Source organism: Chrysemys picta, chromosome 14 (assembly GCF_011386835.1).
Source record: "Chrysemys picta bellii isolate R12L10 chromosome 14, ASM1138683v2, whole genome shotgun sequence".
NCBI classification, from domain to species: domain Eukaryota; kingdom Metazoa; phylum Chordata; order Testudines; family Emydidae; genus Chrysemys; species Chrysemys picta.
Genome location: NC_088804.1, coordinates 6078543 through 6099427, shown reverse-complemented (window position 1 = coordinate 6099427; position 20885 = coordinate 6078543). Strand labels below are relative to the sequence as shown.

Here is a 20885-nt window from a genome sequence, read left to right as displayed (position 1 = left end):
CAGGCTCATGGGGCTTGTGCAATGGGGCTAAAAATAGAAGTGTAGCCATTCGGGCTCTCAGACCCACCCTCTCTGGGTTTCAGAGCTGGGGCTCCAGTCTGAGCAGGAACATCTAAACTGCTATTTTTAGCCCCTAGCATGAGCCCTGGGAGGTCAGTTGATCCAGGTCTGAGACTTGCTGCCACGGGGTTTTGTTTGCAATGTAGACATACCCTGACAGTGTTAAACCCTTTCTGCCACTGGCACTGCTGATTGCCAAGCATAGAATCCCCTTGAAATGGATGAGAAAAGAGACTTATAACAAACCGTAGCCTCCCAGTGTGCTGAAAGCAGCATCCAAGGAACAAACTAGCTATTGAAAAAGGACAAACATTAAGATATACCACAAAATATGGTCAAAATGTACAGATTACCTGGAAACAGACAACATGGTCTAAATATTTTGAAACCACTGCTCATAGCCTTAATAGAAGGAATTCTATGTACTGGAACAAATTTCAATTAGACTGCAAATCAAACTTGTTATGCAGGTTTCAGAATATATAGCACTAATGGTGAATAGTTTGAACCAAAAGAAAAGCTTATATTTGTTTTAATGTAATTCTCAACTAGTATATGTTAATGTAAGCTTACCTACAATCAATCAATCAATCAATAATATATATTTAATAATTGTTATGTCAAAGTTAAAATAATAATTTAAAATACCCGAAAGTCAAATATGGGATTAAGGCATGTTCCTATAGCTTTTGCTTATGTAAATAGTCCCATTAATATGCTGTGGAACAGGTGGAAGAAGGATGGTGGGCCTGATTCTCATTTACTGCCAGAACAGTATAAACGGATCTTAAAGTGGGAGTAAATGTCACCGCCTTTTTAAAGATTCTTTACGCTACCAAAGCCGTAGAAAGGGGTCTTAGTGTATATGAGAATTAGGTTCTTTATCTCTCTTGTAGTAACAAAATAATTTATCATTTATGAAAGGATCATCTAGCTTCAAAAGAGTTATGTACCCTTTTGACGTGTGGCAGAAAACCACAGCTCCTCCACTAAGTGTTTTTCTGATGTTGCCACAATTTTGCCCTGGTGTTTTTGAAGGACCTGCTGGCATCAGAATTCATCAGCCCCTGGTAAACGATGTTGAAGCATACTTCAGGAAGGATTTCTGCTTGCAGAATAGCCCATATTTGAGTCATGTGGAACGTTGGTGCAAATGAAACTAAACTGATTCTTGTGGATTGTACTACCTATCATTTTGCTATGCTTTAAAGTAAAATGACATTTGATTTTACATCTTGATCTTCAAAAACTATTACGATGATATTAGTTTTCAGGTATTTATTTTCCAACACCAAGAATCTCCTGGTTTACTTCTAGAATATAAAATAACTAATATATTATTGTTGGGGAGGGAGGGGGAAATGTCAACAGCCTATTGTTTTTTGCTAGAGTGAACAGGTAAATGGACAGGTAAATGACAAAATTAACACTTTGGTTTTTGGCTTTATTTTTCAAGTAAATTTTCTTCGCTCAGAGAAGATTTTGTTGCCTGATAATTTCACCAACATAGATGTTTTGGAAGCAGAAGTTGTAACTTTGGGAATTCCTAACCTTACCGATGCAGTGAAGCTTTATAGGGGTAATTTGGTGTCACTTTATTTTCAGTGTATTCTCCCATTCACTTCCCGTCTCAGCTAAGGTGTTTGAATATTGAGGTGATTCATAGATACATAGATTCCAAGGCCATAAGGGACCATTGTGATCATCTAGTCTGACCTCCTGTGTAACACGGACATAGAATTTACCTCAAATAATTCCTTTTGAACTAGAGCATTTAAAAAAAAATCCAGTCTTGATTTAAATTTTGCCAGGGAATGGAGAATCCACCATGACCCTTGATACGTTGTTGCAATGGTTAATTACTCTCACTGTAAAAAATTTACACCTTTCTCCCAGTTTGAATTTGTCTAGCTTCAACTTCTAGCCATTGGATCATGTTAGACCTTTCTCTGCTAGATTGAAGAGCTCATTATGACATATTTGTTCTCCATGTGGGTACTTATAGACTGTCATCAAGTCACCACCTTTCCCTTTTGTTAAGCTAAATAACAAAAGGGAAAAGCTCCTTGAGTCTGTCACTCTAAGGCATGTTTTCCAGTCCTGTAATCATTCTCATGGCTCTTATCTGAACCCTTTCCAAATTTATCAATGTCCTTCTTAAATTGTGGACTCCAGAACTGGACACAGTATTCCAGCAACAGTCACACCAGTGCCAACTAGAGGTAATACAACCTCTCTGCTCCTACTCAAGTTTCCCCTGTTTATGCATTCAAGGATCTCATTACCCCTGTGGGCCACAGACTCACACTGGGGGCTCCTGTTCAGCTGATTATCTGCCCTCCCACCCCAAATCCTTTTCAGTCTCTGCATCCCAGGATAGAGAACCCATCCTGTAAGTATGGCCTACATTCTTTGTTCCTAGATGTAGACATTATATTTGGCCATATTGAAATGCATGTTGCTTGAGCCCAGCCTACTAAGCAATCCAGAATGCTCTGTATCAGTGACCTGTCCTCTTCATTATTTATCACTTCCCCTATTTTTGTGTCATCTGGAAATTTTTAGTGATGATTTTATGTTTTCTTGCAGGTCATTAATAAAAATGTTAACTAGTGTAGGGCACGACCTGACCCCTGCAGGACCCCACTAGAGACACACCCATTCAATCCATTCAATGATGATTCTGCATTGACAATTACATTTTGAGACCTATCAGTTAGACAACTTTTAATCCATTTAATACGTGTCATATTAATTTTATATTGTTCTAGTTTTCAATCAAAATGTCATGCAGTACCAAGTCAAATGCCTTACAGAAGTCTATTACATCCACACTATTACCTTTATCAACCAAATTTGTAATCTCATAAAAAAATCAAGTTAGTCTGACAAGATCTATTTTCCATAAACCCATGTTGATTGCCATTAAGTATATTACCCTTATTTAATTCTTTATTAATCAAGTCCTATATCAGATGCTCCACTGTCTTGTCCGGGATCAATGTGAGACTGACAGAAATATAATTACCCCGGTCATCCTGTTTACCCTTTTAAAATATTGGCACAACATTTGCTTTCTTCCAGTCTTCTGGAACTCTTTCGGTATCCCAAAGCTTGTTGAAAATCAACATTAATGGGCTCAAAAATCTTGAGTTAGGGCAATTTTTGACATAACAGTTGCTGGAGACAAAAACCCCTATGTGATGGTCTCCTCAGGTGCAGAATTACAAGATAAATCGTTTTCTCTTCCTTGCCTTTTGCTCAGACAGCATCACTTCCCTCTTTGAATCCCTCAGTTAGTGCCCCTTGCCCATGAAATTATATTTAAATTTCTTGCCCTCATCTTTATGGCCCTGAACAACTTTGCCCTGGCCTGCAACTTGGATCTTAATTCTTATTGTGTCTCTTGTTGCTCCTTTGTGTCTCTCCATTAATAGTGGCCCCTATGTTCTCTTCTCCCACTTCTACTTATTCCGTGTTGCCCTATGCATGGATCTACTTCCCAACCCCAGTGTATCAGGTCCCCTTATATATAGCCCTCCTACAGACTGCCTTCTGAATCTCTTTTACAACATTAAAGATACATCTACACCACAAATTAAGGTGTAATTGTGCCACAGGGATCACTACCCAGGCAAGTTTTAATCTAGCTAATAACAATAATAGTGAAGATGTGGTGACATGGGTTTTAGTGTGGTCTAACCACCAGAGTACATACCTAGAGTCCTAGCTTGTAATTTATCTAAGCCATTTAGCTGGTTAGTGACAAAAGAATTTTTATGGTACAGAATTTTTGCAAAACGTGGGCTTGTATTTGAGAGTGTACAGAGTAATGATTAGGTACCAAGCAGTCTGCTGAGTCACCAATAACAGCATGAAATAGAAACATATTTACATGGTTATTTAAGACATACTGTATTTCCATCAGGATAATTAACCAGAATTTGGATGCTCCCTTCCCTACCCTCTGTTACTCCTGGCAGACCATGATGACATGTCTTTCTTCCTTCATGAAAGAAAGGTTAAAGGAATGCTCCCGTTCAGAAAAGATGTTCCTTTTGTTTGCAGAATTTGCATTTATAACTAACTCCAATATTGCAAAGGTTTTGTTTGCTTGTTTAAGAGCAGGCCCTGCATTTCTTAGTGACCTGCTACTTAAGGGCTCTAGGAGCATCTTGAGCAAGCATTGCTCCTTGTAGTTATGCCAAAACATCTGCCATAAGAAATGCAGGGCCTGCTCTAAAACAAGCAAACAAAACCTTTGCTATATTGGAGTTGGTTATAAATGCAAAGTCTGCAAACAAAAGGAACATCTTTTCTGAGTGGGAGCATTTTTAACATTCATTTCTTATGGACAGAAAAATGTATTAAATTGATATTTTGAACCCAGAGGACTTCTCAACAGATTGCATGAATGCTGAGAGAGCGGGCAAGTGTTGCTGTAATTATTAATCTTTTGCTTGTTAGAACACAGTCTTGATACATTTATGTATTTCCTTTTCATGTAGGAAATTGCTCTATGCTGACCTCTAACCTTGAAGATTCTGTGAAGGGTATAGTAAACAAGATGCTGGAAGTTCAGGAAGTTGTGAGGCCCCCCTTGTATGTTATGGCACTTGGTGTCTTAGTAAAATACCCTGATTCAGCACTTGGACAGCTCCATATAGAAAGTACTTTAGACCGAAACCAGCTGTACATCTCTGGGAATGGAGTCCTCTTTCAACATGTCAAGTAGGTTTTCTTTGATATGCTAGTCTTCATTAAATTCACGAGGCCAGGTTCATTTTCTGTTTGAGTTCTTCAGCCATATTGCATACTAACTTTGGAAGAGCAGTCCTTCAGTCTTTCATTTCATTAGTTCTACTCCTGAAGTTATATTACTAAAATGGAATATTGTAACTTCTAAACTGCACTGTAAGTGCTAAATTCTGCTTTGTCACAAAGTGAGCCTGTATGCCTAGAGAAGGGCAGCCATCATTACACTAGACAGAAGGAATGACTCCCCAAGGAGCACTAAAGAGGCACTGAAATGCTTTCCAAAAAGTGTATAAATGTAAGAAACTCAAAGGATGAAAGAAGGCAGTGAAACATTAAAAACATACTTTTTCCAAAAAATTGTTTAATAATTCCTTTCACTTACCTGCTGTGACCTGAGTTCATCCCTCCTCTCAGCATTCTGCATTCCTCTGCTAGTATCACTGATCGCTAACATTGCAGAGAGAGGAGGACAGCTCTTAAACAGGTTTAGGTGTCTCTACTAACAGCAACCATTGCCAGATCTTGGCAGATGAAAGGCCTGTAAGTTCACCTTTAATTTATATTTGTTTAAATTTTTCGGACAACACATATAGTGTGTTAGGGCCTGATGCTGCAGACCTGTTCTAAGTCTGGTATGGAGCACTCATGTGAAGGTTCTAGTGAATTAGCATTATTTGTCAAGTGGAAGAAATACAAAAGTGTTCGATGGGAAAAATCCCATTGAAAGCTCAAGTATCAATAGCTGGAAAAGCTTTCTACCAGGTGTTCTTAACAATGGCTTGGCCTGAATTAGTTAAAAATAAATCATGTAAAGTATTTGGTATAATAAAATAGACAAAGATCTAGTGACCTATTCTCAATTAACTTTGGATGGATAGGAACTGGCTAGGAACTTGCCGCCTCCCACTTACTGAAAATATGTCTGAAATCCATGAACTCTGTGCTTACTTGGACAAAAGGGACATCACATATGAACCAATGAAAGATGCTTTGAAATCATATCTGAAACAAAAGATACCTGCAGAGACGAAGGGACACAGTAAGTAAAGGTTTTTCAATAAGTGATTGTATTGTTTTAAAATATGATGAGTGGATATTGGCTGATTAAGAATAAAGACTCAGTAATCCAGTGCTAGCTAGGAGGAAAAGGTAGGTTTCAAATTAACCAGGGTTTTATGTGACCAACAAACTCCTCATTTTCATAAAATCTAGTATGAGCCAATAGTTACTAAGAAGTGGCTACTGCAACCCCACGAGCTGTATAATAATACCTACAACAAAAAGCTTTAGGAGAAATGCATAGTGACTGCACTACAGTAACATTTATTTCTGAAGAGGCATTCAGATTTATGTTTAGAATATACCTGCTTGCTTGAAAATTCTGTCTCCTCCCCCCCCTCGAAAGAGACAGAATTAGTGAAGATCCTTCATGACATACAGCATATTTCGAGGCAGATATACAAATAAGTCTTACATCCCAGAAAGTCACTGTGAATTGAGTTGCTACAATACATTTTCTGGTTAAGGTTATATGTTGTACACAGCGGACAATCAACTAGTGGAACTCCTTGCCTTAGGATGCTGTGAAGGCTAGGACTACAACAACGGTTTAAAAGAGAACTAGATAAATTCATGGAGGTTAAGTCCGTTAATGGCTATTAGCCAGGATGGGTAAGGAATGGTGTCCCTAGCCTCGGTTTGTCAGAGGGTGGAGATGGATGGCAGGAGAGAGATCACTTGATCATTGCCTGTTAGGTTCACTCCCTCTGGGGCACCTGGCATTGGCCACTGTCGGTAGACAGGATACTGGGCTAGATGGACCTTTGGTCTGACCCAGTATAGCCGTTCTTATGTTCTTATATGAGACTAGGGGATGGATATTTAAAGTGGGGCTCCTGTGAGAAATGTATGTACCTACAAAGGACTGAATCCTACTAATTCTTTTGATGGAATTAAAATCCATGAGAACAGGGCTTGGTATGAAGGCGTTCCGTCATCTCTGTTGCATCTTGATGTCGTCATGACATACTGTGGAGCATAGCTTGCGTTAGAGACATTAAATGGGAAAGAATTGTAACAATCTCAAATGCCTAACAATTGAGTTGTTGTTATTTGTATTACAGTAGCAACTAGTGACCCCAGTCATGGACCGGGGGCCCATTGTGCTAGGTGAGGTACTGTACAAACTCATTTTATTTTACATATTCACATTCCAGTTGTCTAATCTTTTCATATTATTGTCCACGTCCCTCCAAACATCACTTCTGTGAGAATGTGACTGCAATGTATCTCTTTCAGTACTGACATGTGCTATTGTAGGCACACAAATCTTTTCATAATGCAGGGGCTTTTCAAATGAAATATTTTTAACCATTTTTATTCTGGGGAATATTTATTTAAACTTTCCAGCCAGCATATCACAGGATAATACAGTAACTTTATACAGTCGCATGGACTATTCCTGTTACTGATTTCAATCGAAACTTTTCCAGAAAGTCATTTAGACATTCAGCTAAGATCTAGAGGCTAAACACAGAGGCTAAATTGTGCCCAAGCTTGTGCAGGTCCACGGGAGGGACCGGAGCAGGCACCATAACACTATTTCCATTCCTCGCCCACAAGAAGTATGTGAAGCTAGCCTAGTGTCTCCAAAAGGAGTGGTAAAAAGAACATACAAACAGTGGTGAAGAAATAGATTTGCCTCCCTTGCACTCCCAGGAGTTCCCGGAGCTTAAACCGACAGTCAAGTCCAGTGAAAGCTTTCTATCAGTCGTAACTTTCAAAGCAAACTCCAGCATACCTCAGCTTTTCCCACTGCTCCTGAACGTTGACGTGGTGTACCTTATTGGTGTAGGTTCAACAGCATATCCAGCTTTATCTACATTGGGCAGGTAAATGTACCAGGTTGGTGAGCCCAAACAGAACCAGACTTATGTTCACAGATGCAGACCAAGACTTTGGACTGGACTGGAGAGAGGAATACTGGCTGCAGCTTGGGTGTTTGCTGTTGCACATTTGCATGCCTGGTTATTTCTTGACAATGCTTATATCTGACCCCTGGAACGAGAAGGCAAGGCCTGAGCTCTGCGTGTGTTTGCACAGAATTCTCTACATTCATTTAGCATACTAAAGAGTCCATATTATTATTATTACACTATTGTGATATCCCATCAGTAGCTCACAACTGTCATATCCACCACCAAGTTTCATTATTATTTAAAATTACGTGCACTGTGACCTTGACATTTTGAACCTTATCCCTTAGATGAAGCCTGGACAGCAGAAGTAAGAGTCTACTCCCTGCATCAGATTGTGAAAATTTATGTGGGAAGCCATTGGTATGAAACATACTTACAAACCTTGCTGAAGGTACAGTCAATAAGTATCTTTCTATTGCCTTACTGTAAGTCTGCCTAAGACATTTCAGTATTGGAAAGGTGATAAGATAACATTCGATGGGGTTGGTCTGGCAGCCTGTGGCAATCAGAGCTTCATTTCTGGGCTGGGAGCTGTCTGAAGGCAACATGTTTAGCCCCTGAAGGAAATAAGCACCTGGAATTATTCATGAGAGAAGTGTTCCCCTCCTGGCCAACACCACAAGCAGCATTGACTGGGGCAGATAGAATCTGGTTAAGTCTTCTTTCATCAGGTACATGGGCTGCCAAAACCATGTGTGGGGGCAGGTTTCATTCCCTCAAAATTAATATTAGAAATCCATAAGAACAAATAGAAGCTCATAAGCATGCGCTTAACTTCATGTATGATCTTAAGTGCCATTGAATTCAAGTTGAAGTTAAGCACATGCTTAGGAGCTCCGTTGACTGGAGATGGACTTAAGCACATGCGTAAAGTTAAGGGAAAGCCTACGCTACGTGCTTTGCTGAATCAGGGCCGAAAAGAGCCAATCGTAAATCTCAAAATGCGCACACGACACCCCAGGGCGCATTTTCAGAAAGGTGGCCTGCCTTTTGCCCCTACAAAAATTGCACTGAATTCTGGATTTGCAATTCAGCTGAAGGCACAAATTTGAGCAGGTGCACAATTCTAATTCCCTAACTGCAGGAGCACTAAATTAGAAGTGTAATTTACAGACACAAATTGGACCTGTAAGCAAGGAAGACAGACTGAAATGTTTCTCCCTGCACAGAGCCATCCTTGCCCTCCCTGCATCCCCCCTTGTCTGTGTAAAGGCAGGTAGAGAAGAAATGAGGGGTGTAGGACGAATGAGCCTCTCTTATAAATGCAACCTTGACATCAAAGAACGTACATGGGGCTCTTTCGTAGGCCTTGCACGTTTCCAGGTCCATGCAGGCCAATGTGATTCAAAGGGCATGTCTACACTTACCTCCGGAGCAATGGACCCAGCGGGGGTTGATTTATCGCGTCTAGTGAAGACACAATAAATCAACTGCCGAGCGCTCTCCTGTCAACTCCGGTACTCCACCGGAGTGAGAAGCATAGGCGGAGTCGATGGGGGGGGGGGGGCGCGTCAGCAGTCGACCTACCGCAGTGAAGACACAGTGATAAGTAGCTCTAAGTACGTCGACTTCAGCTACGCTATTTTCGACCGACTTAGCTCCCCCCCCCCCCCCCCCCCCCCGAGCGCAGACCATGCCTAAGCGTGGAGATCTCTGGAAGTCCTGTATTCAGAGAACCCCGTTTTCTGGTGTGTCGCCTATTGTACACTGGCCTCAGAGGCTTTAAATGACAAGCATCAACATTCAGCCTTTAAAATGTTTGTACTCAGCTCATGGTTGGCGCTGAGCTTTTGTGCTGCCACAAATGCCAGAGCAAGCAGAGAAAGTCTGGATATACTGCCGAAGTAACAAGCTCATGATATAAATCAGTGGTCCCCAAACTGTGGAGTGTGCCCCCCTAGGGCATGGAGAAACATTTCAGGGGGCACATGGTAGGACCCGGGCCAGCCACCAAGGGGTGGGAAGGGAGTGCCACCCAGCCAAGCTCAGGCCCCAGCCCAGTTCCAGCTACAGCGCCTCTTCACCCCCTGCCGCACCTCCAGTCCACCCCCAGGCCAGCTCTGGCCCCAGCCACAGCTCCATTCCGCCCCCTGCTCCATCCCCAGCCCAGCTCTGCCCTTATCCCTCTCCCCAGCTCTGCCATCAGCCCAAGCTTCTCTATTGAGCCAACTGTGCAGTAATGGAGGAGCGGGCACAGACAGATTCCAGTACTGGTAAGAGGGGGCGTGACAGGAAAAGTTTCGGCACCACTGATATAAATGAACCCCATTGACAAGCGAAGTAGCATCATGCTCAAACAACTCGCTCTACGTTTAGCTACATTCAACCTTCCCTGGCTAGAAGGAGAGTTGCTTTGATATGAGATTTGGAGGGACACGGTGGGAAGAAGACAGGTCTTAAAGTAACCCTGACTTCCTAAGGTACGATATATATTTATTTCTCCAGTGTCCAGAGCTCCTGTCAAACTGCAAAAAAGTTTATTGGATCACATATGGTCAGAGTCTCCTAATCCATGGAGATGGGCAAATATTTCGACACATTCTCAACTTCCTTAGACTTGGCAAGCTGTTTTTACCATCTGAATTTAAGTAAGAAAAGAGAGATCATGCATTTTATTAGTCTTATTCCAGATATCTATAGGAAAAAAGGTATTAATCTCTTATTCAACCTATAGGTTTTCTGATTTACATGGTGATTAAAGTATTAAAGCAAGATTTTTAGTTCCAGTAGTATTTATTATCAAATTCATACAGCAACATTAGTGTTAAAAAATTAGCATTAGGCTTTGTGAATTTAAAGAAAACATGAGCAAATAAATTGTAGCCAATAATTTATTCACCAAATTTAGCTTCTTCTTTCTGTGTGCAAATTGACTGCAAACAGGTTATGGTTTACTTAAACTCGTTTGTTGTTCAAAATTATTTGCTGTATGATTTCTACAAATAAATCGTGCTCTGTTGATTGTTCACGAGCAGTTTGTTTTCAGTGTTAGGTATTCAAAGTTTGAACTGTTTTTCTCAAAAGAGTTCACATATTTTGGATATCTGGAATGAAATTCTGGTTCAACTGAAGTGAATGGAAGTTTTGCCTTGACTTCAGTGGAGCCACAATTTCACCTTTCATTCTTTGGGTTCCCAACTTGAGATACCTATATGTCATCCAAAAAACAAGGCACCCAAAATTCGTAAACACTTTTGAAAGTTTTGGCCTATATTTTTTCCATGTGTGAAAATGGATTGCATCAGTAGCATAATAAAAAAATGACTCAAGTTAGGGAGAGTGCATTTTGCACGATCACTTTGCATTGTTGATTACAGAAGAGGATTTCAAAAATTGACTAGTATTTAGAAAAGATCATCTGAATGTATTTGAGAGAATTACTGTACAGTTAAGTTTATTTACAATTTACAGAGAATGGTCTCTATTTTGTCAAGAAGCAGAGGAGTACAGAATTCCTTCTCTTTTTGAAGCACTTTATCAGTGTGATGGATACAGGTAAAGAAGATGCTTGTCTATTTGCTATAGTTTCATAGGCTCATAGATTCCATGGCCATAAGGGACCATTGTGATCATCTAGTCTGACTTTCTGTATAACACAGGACATAGAACTTACCCCCAAATAATTCCTTTTAAACTAGAGCATGTTTTTTAAAAAAAATCAAATCCTGATCTAAAATTTTCCAGGGATGGAGAATCCACCACAATGTTTAGTAAATTGTCCTAATGATTAATTACCTTCACTTTAAAAAGAACACCTTATTTCCAGTCTGAATATGTCTAACTTCAGCTTCCAGCTGTTGGATCATATTATACCTTTCCCTGCTAGATTGAAGCGCCAAACATTTGTTCCCCATGTAGATATTTAGACATTGTGATCAAGTCACCCTCTAACCTTCTCTTTGTTAAAATAAATAGATTGAGCTCCTTGATTCTATCACGAGGCGGGTTTTCCAATCTTTTAATCATTCTTCTGGCGTTTCTCTGAACCCTCACCAAATTTATCAACATCCCTCTTGAGTTGTGGACACCAGAACTGGACACAGGATACTAGCAGTGGTTGCACCAGTGCCAAATATAGAGGCAAAATAACCTCTCTGCTCCTACTTGAGATTCCCCTGTTTACGTATCCAAGAATCACATTAGCCTTTTTGGCCACAGCATCACACTGGGAGCTCATATTCAGTTGATTATCCACCTGCCCCCCCAATCTTTTTCAGTCTCCCATCCTGTAAGTATGGCCTGTATTCTTTATTCCTAGATGTATACATTTACATATATTAAAACACATATTGTTTGCTTGAGTTCAGTTTACCAAGGGATCCAGATCGCTCTGCATTAGGGACCTGTCCTCTTCATTATTTACCATTCCCCCAATTTTTGTATCACCTGCAAACTTTATCAGTGATGATTTTATGTTTTCTTTCAGGTCATTGATAAATATGTTAAATAGCGTAGGGCCAGGAACCAGTCCCTGCAGGATCCCATTAGAAACAGACCAGTCCCTGTTTACAATTACATTTTGAGACCTATCACTTGGTCAGTTTTTAATCCAGTTAATGTGTAACATTTATTTTTGTATCGTTCTAGTTTTTAAATCAAAATGTCATGCAATGTTAAGTCAAACGCCTTACAGAAGTCTAAGTATATTACATCAGCACTATTACCTTTATCAACCAAATATGTAATCTCATCCAAAAAAAGATATCGAATTAGTTTGACAGGATCTATTTTAGAATAACCCATGTCAATTAGCATAAATTATATACTCCACCTTTAATTCTTTATTAATCAAGTCCCATATCAGCCACTCTATTATCTTGTCTAATAATTCCCCAATATAATATAAAACTAATTTTAACATTCATCAGAAAGCACACACAACCCGACAACCTTAGGCTGTCCCTGGAAAAAAATGCAAAGGTTTACAAATGTAGTAAAACTGAAAAATATTCATTTTGCAGATTGTGGGTCAAAAAACATGAAACTTACGCTGAAGCTGCTTTTCCATTTAGAAGATTAAATATTGTGACTTGGGATAAGGAGCGTGAGTTCAGCAAAGACCCAAAAGAAGTAAGATTTTTTTCAGAAATACCTCAGAACAATAAGTTTTAAAAAACAGTTCAGACCTGAATGTTTAAATTGTCCAGTTGCAGCTTGGGACAAGTTGTCTTACCTCTTATTGCAAAATTATCAACAAAAATGAAAGTCCTGAAACTTCTACGTGAAGAGGAAATCTTTATTCCAAAAGTGCAGTCATTTCTGAGAATTTACTCACATCAAGGTGCCAGTAGCAGTTCACAAAAAATACTGACATTTCTTTTATAGAACCAGGGGGGCTGGAACCATTTGTACAGTGGGGGAGCTGAGAACCATTGAACCAAACTGTAAACCTGTATATGATGGAAACCCCTTCAAGCCAGGGGGTACGGCAGAACCCCCAGCCTCTCGAGTTCCAGCACCTATGTATAGAACCACAGGTTTCTGAGCATCAAGAGATACAGATTCAGGGTAAAACAGCTGAAGGTATTTTCTTGAACTATTACAGAAACGTGAGAGGGTTCCTTCTATAACAGGAGAAAGAAAATCACAGTCATTTGTAGCCAATTATTGTAGTTGGGCTTGTTTGGATAGTTTTTCAGTGTTCAGGTGTGTTTAGATAGCTTCTGTGCCATTGCCTTTTTGAGTTCCCAGAGCAATTTGTGCTTCTTTTCTGGAGTAAACATGCCTGATCAAGGCCTGTCCAGTTTGCCTCAGGGAAGGCTACTTCCTGTCTCAGTGTTCTCTGTGCTAGGTTTTTAGTTTGGACCATTAAGAACAGGCACACTTGGCCCTACTCCACATCAGGCAGAGGGGACTTGAACCTGGGTTTCCATCTCCTGGGTGATTGCTCTAACTTATGGGTATAAGGGTGGCACTTCCTCCACCTGTGTCTGTTTTATGCAGGGTCTCGTCTGGTTGGCATGCTCTGAGCATGCCTACTGGATTGAACCGCACAGGTGAGATAGGCAGGGGAACGCCTAGTTGGAGAATTCCATTGGGCCTTTGGCATGAGTTGCCAAAGTGGATCTAGCCCACAATGTCTAAGTACCTCTGTGGGCTTAGCTCTGGTATCATGGGCAAGGTTCAGGTGCTCAGAATGACCAGTTCTCAGCTCCTGCTGCCTCACAAGTTTATGCCAATACAACTTAAACCACAAAATGGCCCTGCTTATGCAGTGCTAAAATATCAGTGATCAGGTAAGGCAAAATTTACCTTTCATTTGGGGCAACTAAAAAGAGTCCTTTAAAAATAACCACTTTTCACTCCATTTTTTAGGAACATTCCTACACTGCTGTGGATTTCAGTAACTGGTGTGTTAATACCTGGAGTAAAATAAAAGACATGCAGGATAGCAAAGGAGAGAATGAGAAGTATACCAGAATGATTTCACAGAGCAGAGGGACAAAACGAAGGAATAAACCTGGAGGATATCATCAGTCTACAGACATCCGGGGAAATTCCAGCTATTGTAAACATTCAGCAAGCCCTCCAAGGAAGAAAGGGGAAAGAGGCAATTTAGCAAAAAAATCAGAAAATAGAAACTCAGCCACTCCCATTCAGAAATTAATTTCCCTGGTAAAGGAATGGGACATGGTGAACTCCAAAAGATGTGAATTCCGGCATGTGATGATATCCAACAGTAACCTTGCAGATAATGTCCCTTGTCATAAAACACTTGAAAATGGGGGTGACATCAAAGATCCTGCTGACAGGTCTCCTGGGAAAATAAGTCATGGAGTTCAGGAAAACGACCAGACTATTCAAGCCGCGTTCAGTGCTGAAGAGAAACATTCGGAGCAACACACATTCAAACAGAATTTGCCAGTTACCTTAACTGCTGAAAAACACAGATTCAGCACCATAAGGGAGACTTACCCAATGGAAAAAACTGCAGCATTCAAAGAGTGGAGGGGCCAGGAGCAAACAGAAAAAGGTAAGTGTCATGTGCTCATTGCTTTAACAATGGCAGGAGAAATTAACTAGTAAACGTGATACTTAAACAAACTAGAGACGTCTGGTGATACTGATTAACCAAAAAGAAAGGTCAGGATGAAAGAATCTCACCTCTTCCTCTTGCTCTCCTACAAACCAGAGGGGTTCCCACTGCAGTTAGAGGCAAGCACTCGAATGACTAAATTCACCCCTGTACACAGCTCTAGACCTATGCCACTTAAGGCCCACTTCAGCTTCCAAACTAGGGGCAGAGGTACACGTAAAACGCTGCACCAGTGCAGCCGTGCTGCAGTAGCACTTCAGGGAAGACACTAACTACGCTGACAGGAGCGCTTCTCCCGTCGGCCGTAGCTCTGTTGATGGAAGAAGCGCTCCCATTGGGGGCTAGGTTGGTTTAACTGCATTGCTCAGCGGTGTGGATTTTTCACACTCCTGAGCGACATAGTTCTACCAACCTAATTTCCTACTGTAGACCTGGCCTTGGAATTTAAGCGGTTCCAAGTAGTAACAGACAGAACAAAGTGAATTACCTAGGGCTTGAGTGCGACTGAAGTGGGGCACGCTCCTTGTGCTGACCCACAATGTATAAACAAATGCAGATTGCTCATAAGGGGTACGAAGGTGGTGAAGGGCAAATTTCCTTTTCCTTCAGAAAAGCTTTCTAGATTCCCCAGTACGTATTAATTGTGATTTATTTGTATTCCTTTATCGTGTGCCAGATTTTAAAATGAAAGCCCCTTCTGCAGGGATCTGAGCATCAAAGCGCCTGATGTCGCACTGCTCAGCCCCTGCTGCAATACGTTTTGCACCCTGGACTCCTCAGCACCTTGCAGGAGTGGAGGCCTGCGCCTGAAGTTCAGAAGCCTGGGGAAACAATAATTAATGTGTCTTGGGAACTGCAACATGGGAAGATGCACCTGGGCTGCAAGACGTAAAAAAGATTTGAGAAGAACCGGAGATTAAAAGGAAGGAGCTGTGCAAAAAAGACCCAATTTCTTATTTGTGTCACGATTTCCCCTCTCTAACAGATCCTCACCCAACCCCTCCCTGGCTAAAGCAGCTTGAAACTGGCATGTTCGGCGTGGGGATGAGCAGTAGCACTTGCCCAGGTACCACGTCCTCTTCTTAAGTAACTACTTTCAAGTTATGATTATTTATTGAGGGCTGTCGATCAGTGTACACACCACTGTGTAAAACAGAGAGAAAGACATGGGTCCCTGCCCCAAGGAGCTTAATATAAGACCCAATGCTTCAAAACACCACCGCCCGGATTCACAAAGGGACGTAGGCATGGAGATGCTGAGCGTCACAATGCCTAACTTTTAGGCGCCTAGAAAATCACACAACACTGTAATCCACAAAGCCTGAGTTCAGTGTCCAGGCTCCTTTATCCAACCCCCCGGCCCCGTGGCTGCGGGGGAGAGGGAACAGCAGGGAAGGGGCCTGGGGCTAGCCTCAGGGGCCGGGCAGGACCGTCCCGCGGGCCGGTTGTGGCCCATGGGCCGTAGTTTGCCCACCTCTTCTATACAGTGTATGAGGAGAGGGATGGGATCTACAAAAGCCAGCACGTTAGGCGGGGAACTGCCTAACCTAGCCAATGGGAGATGCCTATGAGAGATGTGTGCTAAGCCCTGCCCCTCTCATGGAGATAGGTACCGAAATCTGGGCTGCATAGAGGCACCAAGCTTTGCTAACAATTCATGAACTGTGGGAAGGCAGATGCTCCTCCACCTAATTAATGTGAGGGCCTGTGTGACGGGTCGGATCACAAAAACCCCGTGGGACTGCCCTGAGACTACCGCTGAGCCTGTTTTCCCCACCAGCTTAGGACTTCAGTGCCCTGCCTGGTTGTGCCAGACACACTAGCCTGCAACAAACACAGACCCAGGTCTGAACCATGCCCCCAAAAGCTGCAGGCTTAACTGAAAACAGCTTGAGAAGTGTTCCTGTCTCCAGCACTCAGATACCCAACTCCCAATGGGGTCCAAACCCCAAATAAATCAGTTTTACTCTGTATAAAGCTTACACAGGATAAACTCATAAATTGTTTGCCCTCTATAACGCTGATAGAGAGATATGCACAGCTCTTTGCCCCCCAGGTATTAATACATACTCTGGGTTAATTAATAAGTAAAAAGTGATATTATTAAATGCAAAAAGTAGAATGTAAGTGGTTCCAAGTAGTAACAGACAGAACAAAGTGAATTACCAAGCAAAATAAAATCAAACACGCAAGTCTAAGCCTAGTACGGTAAGAAAACTGAATACAGATAAAATCTCACCCTCAGAGATGTTTCAATAAGCTTCTATCACGGACTGGACGTCTTTCTAGTCTGGGCACAAGCCTTTCCCCTGGTACAGTCCTTGTTCCAGCTCAGGTGGTAGCTAGGGGATTTCTCATGACTGCAGCCCTCTTTGTTCTGTTTCAGCCCCTTATATATCTTTTGCACAAGGCAGGAATCCTTTGTCCCTCTCTGGGTTCCCACTCCTCCTTCGAAATGGAAAAGCACCAGCTTAAAAATGGATTCCAGTTCAGGTGACATGATCACATGGCACTGCAAGACTTCATTACCCACTTGCAGGGCCGGCTCCAGCTTTTATGCCGCCCCCCAAGTAGCGAAGCGGAAAAAAAATAAAAAAAAATAAAGCCGCGATCAGCGGCAGTTCGGCGGCAGCTCTACCGCACTGCTTCATTCTTTGGCGGCAATTCGGTGGTGGGTCCTTCCCTCCTAGAGGGACTGAGGGACCTGCCACCGAATTGCCGCTGAAGACCCGGACGTGCCGCCCCCTTTCCATTGGCCGCCCCACGCACCTACTTCCTTCGTTGGTGCCTGGAGCCGGCCCTGCCCACTTGCCAGCACACATGTATACAGGAAGACTTACAAGTAAACAGAGCCATCTGCAGTCAATTGTCCTGGTTAATGGGAGCCATCAAAATTCCAAGCCACCATTAATGGCCCACACTTTGCATAATAACAATAGGACCTGAGTTATATTTCATATTTCTAGTTTCAGATACAAGAGTGGTACATTTATACAAATAGGATGACCACACTCAGTAGATTATAAGCTTTTTAATGATACCTTACAAGAGACCTTTTGTATGAAGCATATTCCAGTTACATTATATTCATACTCATTAGCATATTTTCATAAAATCACATAGAGTGCAGTGTCACAGCCTGATCAAGTAGGCACGCTCAGAGGCCACCTAGATCTACACAAAAGAGCTGGGGAGGAAGGAAGCAGGAGCAGCTCTCTTATGATCTTTAGCCCAATGGCTAGAGCCCCACCAGGATGTGAGGGATCACTGGTTCAACCCCTCTACTGCCTGATGAGAAGGGATTTGAATGAGGAACTGCTATCTCTCAAGTGCATGTGCTCGGAGGCAGGAACATAGATGCCTAGGTGCCACGTGAGTTTGTGTGTCTTCAGAGGTAGATGGCTGTCAAGCAGGAGTTTTGTGGATTGCAGTGGAGCCTAAAAATGGGATGTTTTTGTAAATCCGACCCTAAGCTTCTCTTGTGAGGGGCTGAGTAACCTCAACTGCTCTTGACTCCATTGGCATTGAGGACACTCAGTTCCCCAAGGAGATGTTCAGCAATCCATAGGGGCCAGACAGAGAGAACAACGAGACACATCCACCAGATGACTTGAGAGTGGGCTAATCTGAAAGTGATTCTTTGAGTGGCTCTGCATATTCACACTTATGGTAATGTGCCGCCCAGGTCAGCCTAGCAGTAGAAACACCTCTGAGCAGTGGCCATTAGAGCACACGCATGCGCTCTCCTTGCCCTCCCCTCAGAGTCCATGAATGTTCTGAGGGTAAGGCTATAAAAGGGGGCACAGTCTTTTCATGTGTTTATGGTTGCTTTACATGATAACAGCCTGTCCTGTTTATGTAACACTTTAAAAATCAGCAAAAGGGTTATATAAATAAAATGTATTATGAAACAAAAGGCAAAAAACTATTATGTACATAGTTTAGTCCTATTCAGTGTCTACTCAGCGCTTCTTGGCTTGTCTCTTGTATTCATTAAATGGAGCATCTCTTGTCACTGTCTAGCAATAATCTGCAAGCATTGATGGGCTCCATTTGCCCTGATAGCGTTTCTCCATTGTTGCCATGTCCTGGTGAAATCGCTCGCCGTGCTCGTCGCTTACTGCTCCGCAGTTCGGTGGAAAAAAATCTAGATGAGAGTGCAAAAAATGTATCTTTAGTGACATGTTGCAAGCAAGGCTTTTGTATGCCTTGAGGAGGTTTTCCACCAACAACCTGTAGTTGTCTGCCTTGTTGTTTCCGAGAAAATTTATTGCCACTAAATGGAAGGCTTTCCATGCCGTCTTTTCCTTGCCATGCAGTGCATGGTCAAATGCATCATCTCGAAGAAGTTCACGAATCTGAGGACCAACAAAGACACCTTCCTTTATCTTAGCTTCACTTAACCTTGGAAATTTTCCACGGGGGTACTTGAAAGCTGCTTGTGTTTTGTCAATGGCCTTGACAAAGTTCTTCAGCAGACCCAGCTTGATGTGTAAGGGTGGTAACAAAATATTCCTTGATTCAACAAGTGGTGGATGCTGAACACTTTTCCTCCCAGGCTCCAATGACTGTCGGAGTGGCCAATCTTTCTTGATGTAGTGGGAATCTCTTGCACGACTATCCATTCACAGAGAAAACAGCAGTACTTTGTGTATCCAGTCTGCAGACCAAGCAAGAGAGCAACAACCTTCAAATCGCCACAAAGCTGCCACTGATGTTGGTCATAGTTTATGCACCTCAAAAGTTGTTTCATGTTGTCATAGGTTTCCTTCATATGGACTGAATGACCAACTGGAATTGATGGGAAAACATTGCCATTATGCAGTAAAACAGCTTTAAGACTCGTCTTCGATGAATCAATGAACAGTCTCCACTCATCTGGATCGTGAACGATGTTGAGGGCTGCCATCACACCATCGATGCTGTTGCAGGCTACAAGATGACCTTCCATGAAGAAGAATGGGACAAGATCCTTTTGACAGTCACAGAACATGGAAACCCTAACATCACCTGCCAGGAGATTCCACTGCTGTAGTCTGGAGCCCAACAGCTCTGCCTTACTCTTGGGTAGTTCCAAATCCCTGACAAGGTCATTCAGTTCACCTTGTGTTATGAGGTGTGGTTCAGAGGAGGAGGATGGGAGAAAATGTGGGTCCTGTGACATTGATGGTTCAGGACCAGAAGTTTCATCCTCTTCCTCTTCCTTCTCCGTGGGGTACTGGTCGTATAGCTGATGGAATGTTTGGATAATGCACAGTCCACTTTTTCTTCTTTGACACACCTTTCCCAACTGGAGGCACCATGCAGAAGTAACAATTGCTGGTATGATCTGTTGGCTGTCTCCAAATCATTGGCACTGCAAAAGGCATAGATTTCCTTTTCCTGTTCAACCACTGGCGAAGATTTGTTGCACCAGTGTTGCAGCATATGTGTGGGGCCCACCTCTTGTCCTGAGCTCCAATTTTGCAGACAAAATAAAGGTGATAGGCTTTCTTAACCATAGTGGTTATACTGCGCTTTTGTGATGCAAAAGTCACTTCACCACAAACATAGCAGAAGTTATCTACACTGTTCGCACAAGTACGAGGCATCTCTGCTCACTTTGGCTAAACAGAAACTGTGTCCCTTTGCAAAATCAAACACTGACAAATAAGAGAGCATGATACTGTATGATATCTAGAGCTGATATAGGGCAATTTGTTCAGCAGAGTGATGTAAGCTTCGTTATGATTGCATCATCCATGACTTCTAGGAATAACATGATGCAATTCATATCATGTATGACGTAATACCAGCTTCAGATTGCATCATTCATTGTTTTGCCTAAAAAGCAAGTACTGTCCAAACCCAGTCATAGATTTATTCATAGATCCAGTCAAAGATGTATTTTAGTCATTTTTGGTTTCAATTGAGATCCCTTCCCTTTATAACTCACTCATCCTCCGCCATTCCCAAGTCAAGGGTCGTATATACTGACCCAATAGCATATCTTGAAAACTAGAGCCAATCAACAATTTTAAGTATCGTTTTCGTTCTCAGTGACCCAGAATTAG

General features: G+C 42.1%; 1 protein-coding gene across 2 annotated transcripts in view; it reads left to right on the top strand.

Moving 5' to 3' along the window:
• KCTD19 (potassium channel tetramerization domain containing 19) overlaps positions 1 to 20885 on the top strand; it is a 62237-nt gene that overhangs the window by 29723 nt on the left and 11629 nt on the right. Inside the window, exons 5-13 of one of the 2 annotated variants that reach the window (XM_065566772.1) lie at positions 1517 to 1639; positions 4569 to 4791; positions 5697 to 5857; positions 8084 to 8187; positions 10242 to 10384; positions 11208 to 11291; positions 12758 to 12866; positions 14112 to 14769; positions 15818 to 15898. In XM_065566772.1, coding sequence (XP_065422844.1) covers positions 1517 to 1639; positions 4569 to 4791; positions 5697 to 5857; positions 8084 to 8187; positions 10242 to 10384; positions 11208 to 11291; positions 12758 to 12866; positions 14112 to 14769; positions 15818 to 15898 — 1686 coding nt within the window. The remainder of the gene's footprint in view (positions 1 to 1516; positions 1640 to 4568; positions 4792 to 5696; positions 5858 to 8083; positions 8188 to 10241; positions 10385 to 11207; positions 11292 to 12757; positions 12867 to 14111; positions 14770 to 15817; positions 15899 to 20885) is intronic. The other variant, XM_065566773.1, reaches the window with a different exon arrangement.